Raw genomic sequence first — 18,891 nt, forward strand, 5'->3', positions numbered from 1 at the left:
GAGAGAGAGAGAGAGAGAGAGAGAGAGAGAGAGAGAGAGAGAGAGAGAGAGAGAGAGAGAGAGAGTATACTATCCTTATCACTAAGTACATTGTATTTATTAAACTTCGTGTAGTTTCAGATCGGTTTCTAGAAAATTAGGTTGTATCAATTTTAAACTTTTCATACATTTTTTTTATCCTTTATCTTTTTGCTCACTTTCTCTTGTGACAGTCAAAGATAATCCTATATTTTTTTTTCTTTTATGAAAAAGTGTCACTGGCCAAGAACAATAAAATTATGAGGAAAAAAAAAAGTGCCGAATAAGAAAGCCAGATGACGGAGGATAAGTGTCTTGAAACCTTCCTCTTAAAAGAGTTCGAGTCATAGGAAGAAAGAAATAGTACAGAAGCAGGCAGGGAGTTACAGGGTCTACCAGAGAAAGGGATGAATGATTGAGAATACTGGTTAACTTTTGCATTAGAGAGGTGAACAAAATAGGAATAAGAGAAAGAAGAAAGTCTCGTGCAGTTAGGCAGCGGGAGGAAGAGTGGCATGTAGTTAGCAAGATCAGAAGAGCAGTTAGCATGAAATTAGCAGTAGAAGATAACAAGATATGCAACATTACGGCGATGAGAGAGATGCTGAAGTTAGTTAGAGGAGAGGAGTTGATAAAACGATTGACTCCACCCTATCTTAAAGAGCGGTGTGAGTGGAACCCTCCATACATGACATGCATACTCCATACATGGACGGATAAGACCCTTGTACTGAGTTAGCTGCATGGATGGAGGGCAGAAAAACTGGCAGAGATGATCCAGAACACCTAAAAATTCATAGAAGATGTTTTAGCTAAAGATGAAATGTGAAGATTCCAGTTTGGATTATAAGTAGTTGGCAGATCGAGGATTTTCAGTGTAGAAGATGGGAACAGTTTAGTATCATTGAAGAAGAGTGGATAGTTTTCTGGAAGATTGTGTTGAGTTGATAGATGGAGGAATTGAGGTTTTGAGACATTCAACAATACTAAGTTTGCGCTGCCCAAATCATAAATTTTAGAGAGATCAGAAGTTAGGCGTTCTGTGACTTTCCTGAGTAAACTGTTTACTTCCTGAAGGATTGGACGTCTACCAAAAGACGTGGAAAAGTGCAAGGTAGTGTCATCAGAGTAGGAGTGGATAGGACAAGAAGTTTGGTTTAGAAGATCAATAATGAATAATAGGAGGAGAGTGGATGACAGGACAGAGAGATACTACCTTTCTGCCCTTTTTTTAAAGTTTTGTCAGTTAAACATAAACATTTTCCTCCAACGCACAACGATTGCATCGCGTCGCGTTGGTGAAAATAACACAGGGCCACTGCACCACCACCCTCACCACCTTGGGGCCGTCCTACACTGGCTGCCCGGACCTGTATAGGCTGCCAGTAGGACAATTCTCGGGTAGCACGGGGATCCTGGGCCTGGACGTGGGCAACATGTTTTGTCAACTCAACATTGGCTTCTTCCCGCCGTTCCTCAGCCTTGCCTCCATCCCGGTAAGGCAGCCTCTTCACCACGCGCACACATATGAGATCTTAACTACCTGCTCATTTCGCTCTTACTTAAGGCTACAACACGCACCTGGCAACTACTGCTAGTACATTTCCAACACTCTTTTTATTTAGGATCTTCATCAACTTTTGTGCATGCGCGAGACTTGTGAGTAAAAGATTTACACTAATGAGCTAAAGGATACGTCCAGCCACACCGCTGCCGGGTTGGAAGAAAATTGCCACTGTGTCTGCCTGTTCGTAAAAAGCGACTGAATAAAAAAAAAAAAAAACGAAACAAAGCGATTGGAACCCTCCTTTTTATATTATATTCCAGAATTAAGACAAGGTATTATGCAGGCATCTTCTCTCAGCTGGCACTCTGAAAGGGATGTTAGCCTCTGGAAAAACACTACCTTCATATAACGTGTGGTACAAGAAATTGCTTAATAATGATAATAATAATAATAATAATAATAATGATAATTTATTATTATTATTATTATTATTATTATTATTATTATTATTATTATTATTATTATTATATATATAATATATATAATATGTATAATAATGATACTACTACTACTACTACTACTACTACTACTACTACTACTACTACTACTACTACTAATTTATTATTATTATTATTATTATTATTATTATTATTATTATTACTATTATTATTATTATCATTATTATCCCCCCAGCAGAGAGAGGGGTTCTAATTTTGTTACCGCACATCCACCTGACACTTGGAGGATACAACGATGATTTGGCCAGGAGCACCTTTTGGTATCCATCACAAATAAAAATTGCGATTTCAGTCTCGGAAAGACCTCTTCACAAGCAACTTTTGACGGCGCATCTTTCTTATTTCGTGATATTTTTTCCTCAGACCCACCGTTTTGCTGTATTTTGCATATTTCGGTTTATCGAGCATGCAAAATACGCGAATTATATCATAACTCGCTTCGTATACGGGAAAGCCAATTTTGGTTGACATCATCAAACTAATCAGTGACTGTAGAATCAAGATGAATGGTAAAAACTTGACAAAAAAAAAATGGTATTACGACGAGTTGAATTGTGAAGACGTTAAAGAATGTTTAAAACATGTTATACTTAAATATGCTCGCTATTTTCAACAGTTTATCATTGAATGCTGAAATATATTATTACATTAAGTAGAGAAAAACTCTCGTAAACACGATATTGTGACCAGAATGCAGATAAAACTCCACAGATTGAAAACACAGAGTCACTTATAGCAACAAGTCACTCCCCGCAACCATCATGGCGGCGCGACACGACGTGGCGTGTGCAGGCGAGCTTCGTATGTCAAAGTCTGCTACGCGTCTAGAAATTAGAGCACTCCAGGCGTTGGGGGATGGTCCTTTAAGTTGCTCCGCAGCTTAAAGCACCTATTACATGGTTATTATTATTATTATTACTAATATTATTATTATTATTATTATTATTATTATTATTATTATTATTATTATTACTATTATTATTTATTAGTTTTCCTTTTTATCAAAGTTCTAATGTCCTATAAAGCGTGATCTTGTGACTCCACACACTTGATTCATCGATCTCTCCGTTGTTGGGAATATTTCCTTAAGTTCTGTAATGAAAAGGCCTTGAGGTGCACCGCCATGATCAGCATAATTTTCTCGATTCTCAAATGAGGATTCTTTCAGCGGCATTTTCACTTAAGTCAATAACTACGGGTCACAACGAACCATGTCCGGAGAGTAGGGAACCTATACTCTTCTCGCTCTCAGAAGAACGTTCAGGCGTTGGCCGAGATCCGCTAGCTACTATGCCACATCACACAATTTCCCTTTAATATATTAGTTTTTTACATTTTTATTGAAATTCAAGTATCAGGTATGGATTATTTAGCTTATGAAAATATGCAGTGATGTCAGTGGTTCAGGTTTTAAGATAAAAGTCTGAGTTTTACAGAAATATCACAACATTTAACAACATAGCTCTTCGGCTTTATCATCTAGATCGAGAGCATCTGGGGTGGTTATCGGTAAGGTCAAGTGACTCAGGTCAGAGAGAAGGGTGGCTCATCCTCTCAGAAGCTCAGAGAGAGAGAGAGAGAGAGAGAGAGAGAGAGGGGGGGGGGGGTCGCCTGTCCTTCCCCCCCCAAGATGTTAAACCGATAATTGGTCTTGTGGAGATATGGCAACGCAGCACACGGGGAATTCCTCTACTCGGCCAATGCCCAAACCTTCTTACAGCAGTAAAAAGAATATAAGTATACCTAATCCAAGCCACCAGCTGGTGGCTGATCAAGACATTTTTCATTAGATAAGAAGAAGAGACAGATCAGATATGTGTTAGGCAACTTACAGCTGCATCAAAAATAAGTCTATACTCATTCTTCATTCACTATCCGAGATTTCCTGTCCAAAAACGATTTCCTTTAGATCACCAGGCTACTTACTCTCTAAAGAGGTTTCCTTGTTATATCTGACTGTTCTCTAAGTTCGATATCCTGCTGAAAGGGTCACAATTTGAGAGTCCAGCAGACGTCATGCAGAACATGACAGTGCACCTGCATTTAGTCGCCTTTCAACATACCTTCCAGAAATGTTTCCATCAATGGAAAGACCAATAAACCGAGTGTGTGGAGTCACAAGGAGTATAAAGCCTGTCCCATGAGTTAAGGTACATACTTCGGGATTTAATATTTCAAGTAATTCTGAGTCGAAAATGCCCTATACACATATGTTGTGTTTTGCTTAATTTTGCGGGAAATTGATGTGTAAGTTATGTGTTACAAGAGTCGCTCGTCTGGGTGGGTTTCCGTCTCCTTCCATCCTTCCTCGGCTAGTTACATACTTGAGTGGCGGCGCGCGGCATTAAATGATAATTTTTGTGTACAATCTGCGCAGTCAGAGCTTTACAGGAAACAGGTAGCAAATGACAAATTAAATTTTTGCATGTGTCAGTAAAAAAAATGTACAGGCAACACAACAATACAGTGGTTGTTAAATGGTACTTTGTAAACATACATGGCAGTTCACCAGCTTCACGACGAAAGCCCGGTATTCCCGCCAGTCCCTTTAGAAGTTTAGATTATACGATATTTTTTTTTTTTCTAAGTGAATTTTGCCCTTTATGTATTTGTGTATTTGTGTTTGTATTCTTGCACTGATGGTAGGGTTTATAGTAATTTGGATGATACCATCTTGAGCTGCTCCAGTACGTTCAGCTGTTGCAGAAGTACCGTGGAAAAAAAACAAAACAAAACATCCTTTCTCACGGGGATGTTGATACACTCTGTAGAATACTCTGATCTCTAGGTATCTTCTGTCTGGGGACTTGCATCTGTATTCTGCTGCTGTAGTCCGGGCATTACCATCACAAAATGAATATCATATCATAAATATCATCACATGAATATTATGTCCGAATACTCAATGTTACTGAATGTGAAAGGCATCTTCACCCTAGCACAAAAAAATCCACTTGAGCAGTCAGCTGATTAACGAGGCCTGTCATTTAGGTGTCAAGACGTCAAGAGTTAAGTGTTGATGGGGAATGGGGTGACAGTGGTATTGAAGTGCCATGTTTGTTTAAATAGTAGCAGTTATCAACCACTGTATTGCTGTGTTACATATACAACCACTGTATTGCTGTGTTACATGTACCCTTTCTTCACTGGCACATACAAAAATTTAAGATGTCATTTGCTACCCGTTTCTTGTAAGGCTTTGACTGCATTGATTGTGCAGAAAAAAAGAGAGAGAGAGAGAGAAAAAAAAAAAAAAAAAAAAAAAAAAATATATATATATATATATATATATATATATATATATATATATATATATATATATATATATATATATATATATATATATATATATATATATATATATATATATATTTATTTATTTATATATACACACACTTTCTTCACTGGTACATAAAAAATTTTGATATGTCATTTGCTACCCGTTTCTTGAAAGGCTTTGACTGCGTTGATTGTGTAGGAAAAAAAAATAAAATAAATAAATAAAAAAAAATATATATATATATATATATATATATATATATATATATATATATATATATATATATATATATATATATATATATATATATATATATATATATATATATATATATATATATATCACTTAATGCCACGGGGCGTCACTCCAGTATATAGCGAGGTGAGGAAAGAAGGAAGCAGAGGCCCATCCAGGCGAGCAGATCCTGCAAAACACAACTTATACGTTAAATTCTCGCAGGATAAAGCAAAACACATAATTTGTGTATAGGATATTTTCGACTTAGAATTACTTGAACTTCATCTATGCTTCTTCTTTCCCTCCTTTATTTCAACCAGATGGCACCACTGCTATCACATCTATTTCTAAAGCTGAACTCTTCACTCAAACCTTTCCTAAAAACTCTACCTTTTACGGTTCTGGGTTTGTTCCTCCCTCTCCTCCATCCTCTGACTACTTCATGCCACCTATTAAAATTCTTCGCAATGATGTTTTCCATGCTGTTGCTGAACTAAACCCTCGGAAGGCTTATGAACCTGATGGGGTCCTTCTTATTGTTCTCCGAAACTGTGCCTCCGTGCTTGCACCTTGCCTAGTCAAACTCTTTCAGTTCTGTCTTTCAACATCTACCTTTCCTTTTTGCTGGAAGTTTGCCTAGCTTTAACCTGTTCCTAAAAGGGTGACCGTTCTAATCCCTCAAACTTCCGTCCTATTGCTTTAATTTCCTGCCTATCGAAATTTTTTTAATCTATCCTCAACAGGAAGATTCTTAAACATCTATCACTTCACAACCTTCTATCTGATCGCCAGTATGGGTTCCATCAAGGCCGCTCTACTTGTGATCTGGGTTTCCTTAATGAGTCTTGGTCATCCTCTTTTAAAGATTTTGGTGAAACTTTTGATGTTGCCTTGGACATATGAAAAGGTTTTGATAGAGTCTGGCACAAAGCTTTGTTTCCAAACTACCCTCCTACAGCTTCTATCTTTCTCTCTGTAGCTTCATCTCAAGTTTCCTTTCTGACCGTTCTATTGCTCCTCTGGTCGATGTTCACTGTTCTTCTCCCATATCTATTAACAGTGGTGTTCCTCAGGGTTCTGTCCTGTCACCCACTCTCTTATTATTATTGATCAATGACCTTCTAAACCAAACTTCTTATCCTGTCCGCTCCTACGCTGATGATACCATCATGCACTTTTCCATGTCTTTTCATAGACGTCCAACCTTTCAGGAAGTAAACATTTCACGCAGGGAAGCCACAGAACGCCTGACTTTTGATCTTTCTAAAATTTCTGATTGGGGTAGAGCAAATTAGGTATTGTTCAATGCCTCAAAAAACTCAATTCCTCCATCTATCAACTCGACACATCCTTCCAGACAACTATCCCCTCTTCTTCAATAACACTCAATTGTTCCCTCAACTGTTACCCTCTTCTACACTGAACATCCTCGGTCTATCCTTTACTTATAATTTGAACTAGAAATTCCACATCTCATCTCTAGCTAAAACAGCTTCTATGAAGTGAAGCGTTCTGAGACGTCTCCACCAGTTTTTCTCACCATCCCCCCCAGCTGCTAACTAAGTGTCTTGACACCCCGCTCAACTTTTTCTTCACTAACTTCTGCAACATTCGCGGTCTAAGATCTAATTTTCAATCTGTAGAACACCACCTCTCCTCTTCTAAACCTCATCTTCTTTTCCTCACTGAAACTCAGGTGTCTGAGGCAACTGAAAGTAGCCCCTTTTCTGTTCCCTCCTACTTTCTCTATCCTCATTTTCGATCCAAAGCTGGATGCTGCGTTTATGTGCGCAATGACTTAACCTGCTCTCGTGCCCACGCTCTTGAATCTTCCGAGTTTTCCACCATCTGGCTAAGACTACAGAGTCACTCTCATACTAAATTTATCTGTGCTGTATACCTCTCACCTAACTCCTCTGACTATAAGAAATTCTTTGACAACTTAATTTCCAAAGTGGAGCACATTCTGACCCTCTTCCCTTTTTGCAGAGATCTCCATTCTTGGAGACTTCAATGTTCACCACCAGCTATGGCTTTCCTCTCCCTTCACTGACCATCCTGGTGAACTAGCCTACAACTTTGCTATCCTCCATGACCTAGAGCAATTGGTGTAACACCCTACTCGTATTCCTGACCGTCTTGGAGATACGCCCAACATTCTTGACCTTTTCCTGACCTCTAATCCTTCTGCTTATGCTGTCACGCTTTCTTCTCCGTTGGGCTCCTCCGATCACAATCTCATATCTTTATTTTGTCCTATCACTTCAATCCCTCCTCAGGATCCCCCTAAGCGAAGGTGCCTCTGGCGTTTTGCGTCTGCTAGTTGGGGTTGACCTGAGGAGGTATTTTGCTGATTTTCCTTGGAATTACTACTGCTTCCGTGTCAGAGACCCGTCTTTGTGTGCTGAGCGCATAACAGAGGTGATACTGTCTGGCATGGAGGCATACATTCCTCACTCTTTTTCTCGTCCTAAATCTTCTGAACCTTGGTTGAACACAGCTTGTTCTCGTGCTATACATGATAGAGAGGTGGCCCACAAAAGGTACTTAAGCCTTCCTTCACCAGAATCTCATGCACTTTATATTTCTGCCCGGAACCATGCCAAGTCTGTTCTCCAACTAGCCAAAAACTCCTTCATTAACAGAAAATGTCAAAACCTTTCAAGATCTAACTCCCCTCGTGATTTCTGGCATCTAGCCAAAAATATCTCCAATAACTTTGCTTCTTCTTCTTTCCCTTCTGTATTTCAACCAGATGGCACCACTGCTATCACATCTATTTCTAAAGCTGAACTCTTTGCTCAAACCTTTGCTAAAAACACTACCTTGGACGATTCTGGGCTTGTTCCTCCCTGTCCTCCACCCTCTGACTACTTCATGCCACCTATTAAGAGTATTCGCAACGATGTTTTACATGCCCTCGCTGGCCTAAACCCTTGGAAGGCTTATGGACCTGATGGGGTCCCTCCTATTGTTCTCCGAAACTGTGCCTCCGTGCTTGCACCTTGCCTAGTCAAACTCTTTCAGCTCTGTCTGTCAACATCTACCTTTCCTTCTTGCTGGAAGTTTGCCTACATTCAACCTGTTCCTAAAAAGGGTGACCGTTCTAATCCCTCAAACTACCGTCCTATTGCTTTAATTTCCTGCCTATCTAAAGTTTTTGAATCTATCCTCAACAGGAAGATTCTTAAACATCTATCACTTCACAACCTTCTATCTGATCGCCAGTATGGGTTTCATCAAGGCCGCTCTACTGGTGATCTTCTGGCTTTCCTTACTGAGTCTTGGTCATCCTCTTTTAGAGATTTTGGTGAAACTTTTGTTGTTACCTTGGACATATCAAAAGCTTTTGATAGAGTCTGGCACAAAGCTTTGATTTCCAAACTACCCTCCCACGGTTTCTATCCTTCTTTCTGTAACTTCATCTCGAGTTTCCTTTCTGACCGTTCTATTGCTGCTGTGGTAGACGGTCACTGATCTTCTAAATCTATTAACAGTGGTGTTCCTCAGGGTTCTCTCCTGTCACCCACTCTCTTCTTATTATTCATTAATGATCTTCTAAACCAAACTTCTTGTCCTATCCACTCCTACGCTGATGATACCACCCTGCACTTTTCCACGTCTTTTCATAGACGTCCAACCCTTCAGGAGGTAAACATATCACGCAGGGAAGACCTAACGCCTGACTTCTGATCTTTCTAAAATTTCTGATTGGGGCAGAGCAAACTTGGTATTGTTCAATGCCTCAAAAACTCAATTCCTCCATCTATCAACTCGACACAACCCTCCAGACAACTATCCACTCTTCTTCAATGACATTCAACTGTCCCCCTCTTCTACACTGAACATCCTGTGTCTGTCCTTTACTTATAATCTGAACTGGAAACTTCACATCTCATCTCTAGCTAAAACAGCTTCTATGAAGTTAGGTGTTCTGAGACATCTCCGCCAGTTTTTCTCACCCCCTCCAGACACTCCAGTGAGTCTGACTTTGCTTCAGTTTTAGGGAAATCTTTTCCAGTCTTTTATCCCAGTTTGTAGGTCCTTATCCTTGTTATAATGTATCTTAATTGCTTTCTTCTTTGGTGTCAGGAAAGCTCATCCACCTTTATATTATTCTTTCGCTGACATAATTTCTCAGCGGCAGGTTTAATCTTCCCCTGCAAACAGTTAGCACAATACTCTGACATGATTGGGTAGGTACATTTTTTTTCCCGCGAAGACGCAGCAGGTATGTACACAAGCGATGTTAGGACTAGTTGTTGTTAGTTTTATTATTATCATTATTATTGTTGTTGTTGTTGTTGTTGTTGTTGTTGTTGTTGTTGTATTAGATCTTCCTCCTCTTTTTCCTCCTCTCTGCCTGGCTTCTTCGTGCTGAAGTTAGGCGAAGGTAAATGTTAGGTAGTTTTCCTTAATATTCCTATCCGGAGGATGTATATGTATAGGAGAAATTGTACATATTTCCTTCATTATCTATATAGTATTACTATTACTTTAATTGCAATCTTTTTTTTTAAAGTAATATATATATTTTTTCATAATATGTTAACTTTTACAGCACCGAGCCAATCGGTGTGAAAGCTGAGAGGCAGAGGGTTGGTAGCACTCTAGAATGTGGCCCGTTCGGTCGGCAGTCTTGAACAAAGCAGTTTGTAAATCTCTTAAGTACACAGGAACTCTAGGCACCTGGTGTTTCTGCATCCCTGCAAATTCTTACTGAAGTAAGCATCACTAAACAGTGTACCGGATTGGTGCTGCTTATGTTCCGACGCCCATTGGTGGTATCACCACGTGTACCGGCTTGGTGTTGGTACTATGCAAGTACCGGGCATGGTACATCGTCCTCCCTTCCTGCCTCCTACAGGATGGGAATATGGGTTGAAGTAGTCATATCTTCTAGCTTGGCTGTTTATTCGGTGTCGGGATGTAGTAAAGAAAACAGAGCGTGCTTGCCTCAAAGTGTAATGCTGATCTACTCCAGGTCAACTCTCGGCGTTAATTTATTTAGCCTGGGCCGAAAAGCGTCCACCAATCACAATGAATACATTTCTCAAGTGGTTTAGGACAAAAATGATGTGAGGATGATAAGGTGCGACTTCAGGCGTTTCCCCAGGGGACCAACACACCTAGTGAAGTCCTGAGGTAATGTTCCACATGTTTATGTGCACCCGCGTGGTTTGAGAGTACACCCATATAACGGATAATATGTGGTAGAATAGAACCAAAGAGAGAAGGCTACTATATGGTGAGTACACCGGTGACAACCTCGTCTAAGTCAACCTCACTTGTTTCACTATCACAATCACTGACTGTCTTTTGCTGACGACGTTGACCTGTCTAGCTCTTCATATGACTACTGATGTACCTGCTCCATTCTCATGACTTCTGGTGTGCCTGCACTATTCACATGGCTTCTGGTATACTTGCACCATTCACACAACTCATGGTGTATCAGCACCATTCACATGGCTTCTGGTGTACCAGCACCATTAACATGGCTTCTGGTGCATCAGCACCATTCCCAAGAATGCCAAATAACTCAAGCTTGTTTCTGCTTCCAGTCTCCGCTGACCACAGTGACACACGGCCCCCTCACTCTCTGGGTGCAGACGCTGGTGGATGGTCTCGTCAACTTTAACAGCAACAGAAATTGTCCCTCGTGCTCAGGCTTCTTCCAGCAGTTCATGCACAACTCGTGCTGAAACACACTGGACCTCCGCTGCTGTGTAACAACGGGCGATATTCAGCTCCCTTTATCAACATTCGTCTTTGTCCTGCACCCAGGCGAGGAAGTGACCAACCTGTGTGCCTTCTCTTGGCCAACTAGTTTTGACTCTTATGCATAGTTCATGCATAGTTGGAAAGTTGGAAGCAGCGACAAGGACAAATCCAAAGTCAACATTATTTTTATTTATTTATATTATTTATTATTATTTTTTTTCATCTCTCGATCAACAGCATGTATGTAGTGTGTGTGTTTGTATGTATGTATGTATGTATGTAAGTATGTGTGTATATGAAACAGTTAGTGTAGTCATTGCTTGTAAAATTTTCTATGTACAACCTCTTTTTCAAAGAGTACTATTATAAATTTTATTTATTAAGAACTTCATAAATTCTAATAATACTTGATACTAGAATTCACTTAATGTAGGTAACACGTGTATGTGTGTGTCTGTGTATATATATATATATATATATATATATATATATATATATATATATATATATATATATATATATATATATATATATATATATATATATATATATATATATATATATATATATATATATATATATATATATATATATATATATATATATATATATATATATATATATATATATATATATATATATGTGTGTGTGTGTGTGTGTGTGTGTGTGTGTCTGTGGTGTCCAGCTGTGGCGGCACACCGGGTTATGTGTGTGTGATGGCCGTACGGTGCACGGCGTGTATGTGTGGCTTACCTTAGGGAAGTGACCATATTGTGAAGCAACACCGTCAGGAAACCAGAGAATTCCGAGGGTAATAGCGGAAGAGAAGTTGAGGTGATGGTTGTATGTTAAGCATTTTCTTCAATATATCTCTGTAATATTATGATTGTTTTTTGTCTTCCCCGTACACCAGTCGAATTTGTGAGATCACCAAGATGTTTAAAGAGCTCATTAAGATGATTAAAATCATCCCTCTTCCACCTGGCAACGCTAGTGACTATACTGAGGAGGTAGTGCGTTAATTTTTAACAAGGTTGCTCAGTTAACTAGATCGGTCGTTTTATGAGTTGCCTCTGCGGTCTGACTGAGGGTTGAGGGGATTCCTGGACATGCTGGTATTGTCCTTAGGGTCGTAGTAGTGGACAGAATAAGGATGAGAGAAACAAGAAAGTCTTGTGCAGTGAGGACGCGGAAGGGGGGTGGGGAGTGCATGTGCTGTAACCCAACAATTAAAAAGAAATAAAACACGTAAGAAGGAAGAATGAAACAAGAATGAATAAATGAATAAATGAAGAAGGAAGTAAGAAAGTAGAAAGAGTAAATGAGGAGAGATGATAAAACACGAAAGCAGGTTCTAAGATTACAAGAAGCTATTACCACCCTGATAGGTGAGAGACGAGACGTGACCATTGAGGAGAACAAGATGCCGTGAGTCATAACAAGATTAACAGAAACGGAGATTAGCAACAGATTACGAGAAGAGATATTCAGGTGGCTATCACTAAATCAGCACACAAGGTAAGCAGAGGTCACCGGAAGCAAATGATGAGGACAACACGGACAGCCAGTACACCCTATGAAACGCCGCCTCCTTGTTCCTGCGATTACCAGAGTTTCTCGAGAATGAACCTTATTGAAAGTTAAGGGAAAATAAACTGCATGACTGAAGTATCGGAGGATGTAGTTACTTGAAAATGAACCATAAGAAATGTGTAGGAAAATGACCCATATGATCAAAATATGGAAAAATAAATATGAAATATATTCGACTCGAAAATTAACCTTATTGAAAGTTAAAGGAAAATAAACCGTATGATCGAAGTATTAGAAAATAAATCTTATAGCAACAGAAGCCTTGTTGGTGCAAAAAGGTCGCTTTAACATCACAAGTATGTTATGAGGTGTAGGAAACAGGAATAGACAGAAGGAGACAGAGACATTCTAGACAGAGCTCTCAGACCAGAGAGGGTCAAGATGGGCAAGCATCTGTCACAGTACCAGTATGTAGAGCCAGATAGTTGTTATGCAATCAGAGTAAAATGCTGGTGTTGTATATTGAGAGATGGGGACTGGGTATGTGTTGAATGTGCCTTCTAACTGAATATTAGTTGCATAGTCTGTGTAGGATGTGTTTTATTATTGAGTGTTAATTGCGGAGAAGTGATCTGAATCGGAAGTGTAATTTGAAGTGTTGCGAGATATTTGATGGTAGTTGATAAACTTTGCGTGAAGAGAGATTACTCCAATTTTCATTGTTTTTTGTTGTTGTCGAAAGTCCAATATGATCGTCTGAGAGTAAATATATGTAAATAATACAAATTAAGTAAAATTTATAAAAAAAACTTTGATGTGTTCCTTAAATTCTTTCCCTTGAACACACAAAGGTCACTCTTACAGATAAGGGACACAGGAAGATCGTTCAACATAGAAGCATGACACAAGCAGTTAGCAAGATCAGAAGAGCAGTTAGCGTGAAAATAGTGGTAGAAGACAGCAAGACATGCAACATTGCGGCGATGAGAAAGAGGCTAAAGACAGTCAGAGCACAGGAACTGATAAGACGAACAGCTTTTGATTCCATCCTGTCTGAAATAGCAGCATGAATGGAATTCCCGAAACTTGTGACAGATAAGGCCCCTGTACATAATCAGCAGCTTGGGGGTGAGAAGAAAAAAAAAAAAAACTGGTGGAGACGACTCAGAACACCTAACTTCATAGAAATTGTTTTAGCTAGAGACGAGATATGAAGTTCCCAGCTTAGATTATAAATAGAGGGACGACCGAGGATGTTTAGTGTAGAAGAGGGAGAGAGCTAGGTGTCATCGAAGAAGAGGGGATAGTTATCTGAAAGTTTGTGTGAAGCTGATAGATGGAGGAATTGAGTTTTTGAGCCATTGAACAATATCAAGTTTGCTCTGCAGCAATCAGATATTTTAGGGTGCGTCCACATCTCAAGGCGAAGCAGGATAACGTCATAAGCGTTGAAACGAGGGAAGTTTATATGGTGACAAACAGTGGTACCAGATGATTGTAAACCATGCTTTCAACTCAGTTCACCAGGCAAGGACCGGAAAACAGAGTTCGAAGCTGATGTCTTCTAGCAACACACAGGTATATAATCATGTCAGTGTTCTAGTCTAGCGTCTAGTGCAGTACATCATAACCATGGTGCACAATAAGATAATAAATAAGCAATATGTAAAAAAAATGAAAGAAAAGAAAATTGCAATGTGCAGTATGATAATTGTTGCACTGTGTGAGGAGGACAAGGAGGTGAGAAGAAGGGAATGATGCAGGGACTGCGTTACAAAAACGAAGTGAAAGGGGAAGCCATGCAACCATTTTACATGAACTGTTTATCAAACAGACTTTAGAAACCATTTATATATATATATATGTATATATATATATATATATATATATATATATATATATATATATATATATATATATATATATATATATATATATATATATATATATATATATATATATATATATATATATATATATATATATATATATATATATATATATATATATATATATATATATATATATATATATATATATATATATATATGACGAAAAAGAATAAAGAACAATTTTCAGAGGTATTTGGAGCAAGTCAGCCCAATAGAAAATCTTAATTTTGACCCACAAACTGACCAGACAGTAAACAATTACATCAGTAACAGCAGAACTCAAATCCTCCCCTACCAAGAGGTCAACCCCAATCATCTAAACACCAGCAACTATTTCACAGCAAAAATTACAATAGAGAATGTGAAACAAGTAACAAAACAACTAAAAAACAACACACCCGGACACACTAAGATAAGTAAAACTATATTCCAAAACTTACCGGAAGAACCATTAGAAACATACACAAAATTTCTTAATATTTCCCTCTCTCTGGGCTGCTTCTCATAAGTATTCAAACACGCCAAAATCAGACTCATACCTAAACCAAACAAACCATCCACAGACCCGTCAAATTACCGACCAATATCCCTCCATGAAGTGCCTGGCAAAATATTCGAAAATAATCACCAACATAAGATTCGGAAATTATCTCAAAATAAACAATACACTACCATCTGAATAACATGTGTTCTGCAGACTGCGCTCAACAGACACCACACTGGCAACCATCACAGAGGCAATATCAAAGGCAATCTCAGACAAAAAGCAATGCTGTCTCGTGCTAGGAGACTTAACTGAGGCCTTTGACAAGGTGTGGACCAATAGCCTTAATATAAATTACAAAACATTCAGTTATCAACCATTTTAGCAAAAATACTCGCTAGTTTCCATGATAACAGAACAGCATCCATTTTACGCAATAGTTTTGAAGGACTCCCATTCAAAATATACAGCGGAATCCCATAAGAAAGCAGCATCTCACCAACACTATACACATTATACACACACGACATCCCCCCACGACTTACAGACGGACTTATCATATGCAGATGACATCATTCAAATTATAGTACAACCAGGAAAATCAAGGAACATGCTGGTGAACAGATTAAAAAGAAAACAACCACATAAACACCTTTGAAAACAAATGGAAAATAAGAACAAACACAAGAAACTTCACCATCCTCTCCATAGCAGTTAGGGAAAACTTCACCACTCACTATCGCAGGAGAAATAATTCTCACTCTAACGAAACAAATACGCTCGGTCTTAAACTTGCGGGACAAGGCTACAAGAAACACGTCAAAAATATTTCCCACAAAGCCACACTAGCGCTACACTTAATAAAGAGATTTGAAAACTCAAGTATAAAATTACACCTGGTGAAAGCCTGTGTGCTACCAATACTAACTTACCCAGAATACACTCTCAATGCACTATCAAAATCACAAACAATAACATTACAAAAAATTCAAAATAAAACACTCAGATTAGCATCTTAAGAAAAATATCCATACACCCAAGCAACTGAAGAACTACACCAATTATCAAAACATGAGACAATAAACATTACATTGTATAACAAGGGACACAAGATCAAACACAAACTAGAAGATATCCTATAAGTCACGACATACACACACGCAATACAAGACCACCAACAAGGCAAAGAGCACGCCTGGTTTAGAAGAATCATAAAAATACTACACAAAAATATAGCAAACCCACTATACACTAAATAGACATAGATCAAAATGTAATCTCTTCAATAATCGACTTCTCTTAGTACAAATAACTAAGTAGCAAATGAACATATCCCAACAAGCAACACAGCTACCTCAAAATACTCACCATATAAAAAAAAATTTCAGCAATGACGGTCTATCCGTCACCTTTTCACCTTCTACTCCCTTTCATCTCTTCATCCCCTCTATTATCTTTCTCTAAATTACCTCTTCCTTCACCCCACTGTCGATCCCCTCTCAAGATTCAAGATTCAAGTCTTAATACGTACATACGGAGAGGAGCAGCAAACAAACTTAACTTCTAGTCTTACTCAACCCTGAGATGGAGTTGAGGACACCGCAACAAATGATAACACCGGAGTGACCAGTCAATGCCCAGCCGCCACCGGCCGCCTCTGTCGCCGCCGCCAGCAGTCACCCCATCCACAATGCCGTTACACTGTTACTCCAGTCTTCAGCAATACGGCACCTCGCCTTATTCGGCACCACGGTAGCTCGCCACCTTAGTTCCACGCCAGCACACGGTACCAATGGCACCACGCCCCCACAAGCAACGTCTTCGCCCAGCAGACATCCCGATAACAGGCCTCATCATTCCGTGTGGCCTGTTCAAATACGTCCGGATGCTTCTCGGGTTACACAACTCCACGCCTCCCAAAGCCACTCCCAAAGCTACATTGCCCTTCGCGATGCTGCTCACCGCCATGCTGCTCTCTCCACGCTGCCCATCGCCTCGCGTAACCCAACAGATATCCCGATAACAGGCCTCATCATTCCGTGTGGCCTGTTCAGATACACCTGGATGTCTTATAGATTACCCTACGCCATGCTGCCCGACGCCGCACGCTGCTCGACGTTCACGCTGCCACGTTGCTCGACCCCCACGCTACCACGCTGCTCGGCGCCCGACGCTGCCATGCTGCTCGAGGCCCCACGCAGCCACGCCTCGCGGTGCGTGGCGCAGTGACACCCAGCTAAACGCAACGGCACACAGCTCACCGCAACGGCAAGCAGCCCGACGCAACGGCAAGCAAGCCCAACCGCAACGACACGCAATTCATCCCAACAGCATGTGGCTCAGCGCAACGGCACGCACCTCAGCACAGCACAACTCAAAAGACCTTGCTCCTCGTGTTCACGGAAGCCGCAAGAATGTCGTTCCTTCTACCTCGCCACTAGGGGGGTGAATTGTAGAGATCCTTGTAAATATCATGTAGTGACCCTTATAAATAACCAACGTTTTCTTTCATTTTAATTACCATGTCTTTCTTGCACTCAACCCATATATCCGCAGATGTCCAGTCAAGTAAGCCCCCCCCCCCCGAGGCGCTCATCCGGGCGTTCTCAATGGCAACCGCCCTCGCCGCCTCTCCGGTACCGGCTGCTTATTCCTCAGCAACCGACGCTCCCGCCGCCTCGAATGATGCCGCACCTGTGGCCTCCCCTGCTCCCTCCTCCTCCAGCACTGAGGACCCGGAGGTCCTGAAGGACTCGGAGGACTAGACAACGTGCAGCTTCGGAGACATCCGATTTGGCTTCGTGGCAAAAAACGATCGGAAGAGACGGAAGACTCCCAACACCAAAAGCGAATTCGACCAGTGCCTCCGGCAGGGAACCCTGGTCCTCTGCCATAATGGTACACCGCAAACGAGGGAGATCTTACTGGACTATGTCAGGGAGAACCTGGCTTCCCTCCAGTCCTGGACAATCTTCTCCACAGAGGAATACGAGATTGCCAAGAACGCTCCCCACCACATAATTGCGGACCTCCTCCAAGGTAGACTTCTTGTTACACGTAAGTAATGCCTCGACTAAGAGTGATCCAGCACAATGTACTATACTGGGACAACCGTAAATTTGACCTCATGAACACTTACCGACAGTATGACCCCGACATCTTACTCATCAACAGCCACGGACTTAGTGACGAGAGAAGACTTAAAAATTCCAGGATACAGAGTATATCAGCAGAACTTAAACAACACTTTAAATGATGGGGTAGCTATTGCCATTAAATGCCACATACGCCACAGAGTTGATGACGATTTTCTATCTGAGACTCTGGCAATAGAAACGGACACACCTGACGGACCTCTCCTCATTGCCACCAGCTACCTTCCTCCGCGCCGACCCTACCTACCCCACCCAGACTTTCTTCGACTATTTCGCAGACAGACTCCAGTCTTTCTAGTAGGTGACTTGAATGCACGACACCCTTATCTTGGGTACACCACTACCAACCAAGTAGGAAGAGACATCGTGGACTACCTTCGACAACAGACAGCTTTACACATTGGCCCTCATTTTCCCACCTACTTCAACTACCAATCTTCCTCTTCTCCTGACGTCGCCCTGACTAACAGAGCTAATTTCCTCCACTATTCCCTTGCACCAGGACCATTGACAACTAGCTACCACATTCCTGTCATCCTCGAC

General features: G+C 40.4%; 1 protein-coding gene across 1 annotated transcript in view; it reads left to right on the forward strand.

The window, feature by feature from the left end:
- LOC135091198 (uncharacterized) overlaps positions 1-11,737 on the forward strand; it is a 27,500-nt gene extending 15,763 nt beyond the window's left edge. Inside the window, exons 8-9 of the mRNA XM_063988642.1 lie at positions 1,332-1,514; positions 11,125-11,737. Coding sequence (XP_063844712.1) covers positions 1,332-1,514; positions 11,125-11,265 — 324 coding nt within the window. The 3' untranslated portion in view covers positions 11,266-11,737. The remainder of the gene's footprint in view (positions 1-1,331; positions 1,515-11,124) is intronic.
- The last annotated feature ends 7,154 nt before the right edge of the window (positions 11,738-18,891 follow it).

This window comes from Scylla paramamosain, chromosome 37 (assembly GCF_035594125.1).
Source record: "Scylla paramamosain isolate STU-SP2022 chromosome 37, ASM3559412v1, whole genome shotgun sequence".
NCBI lineage: Eukaryota > Metazoa > Arthropoda > Malacostraca > Decapoda > Portunidae > Scylla > Scylla paramamosain.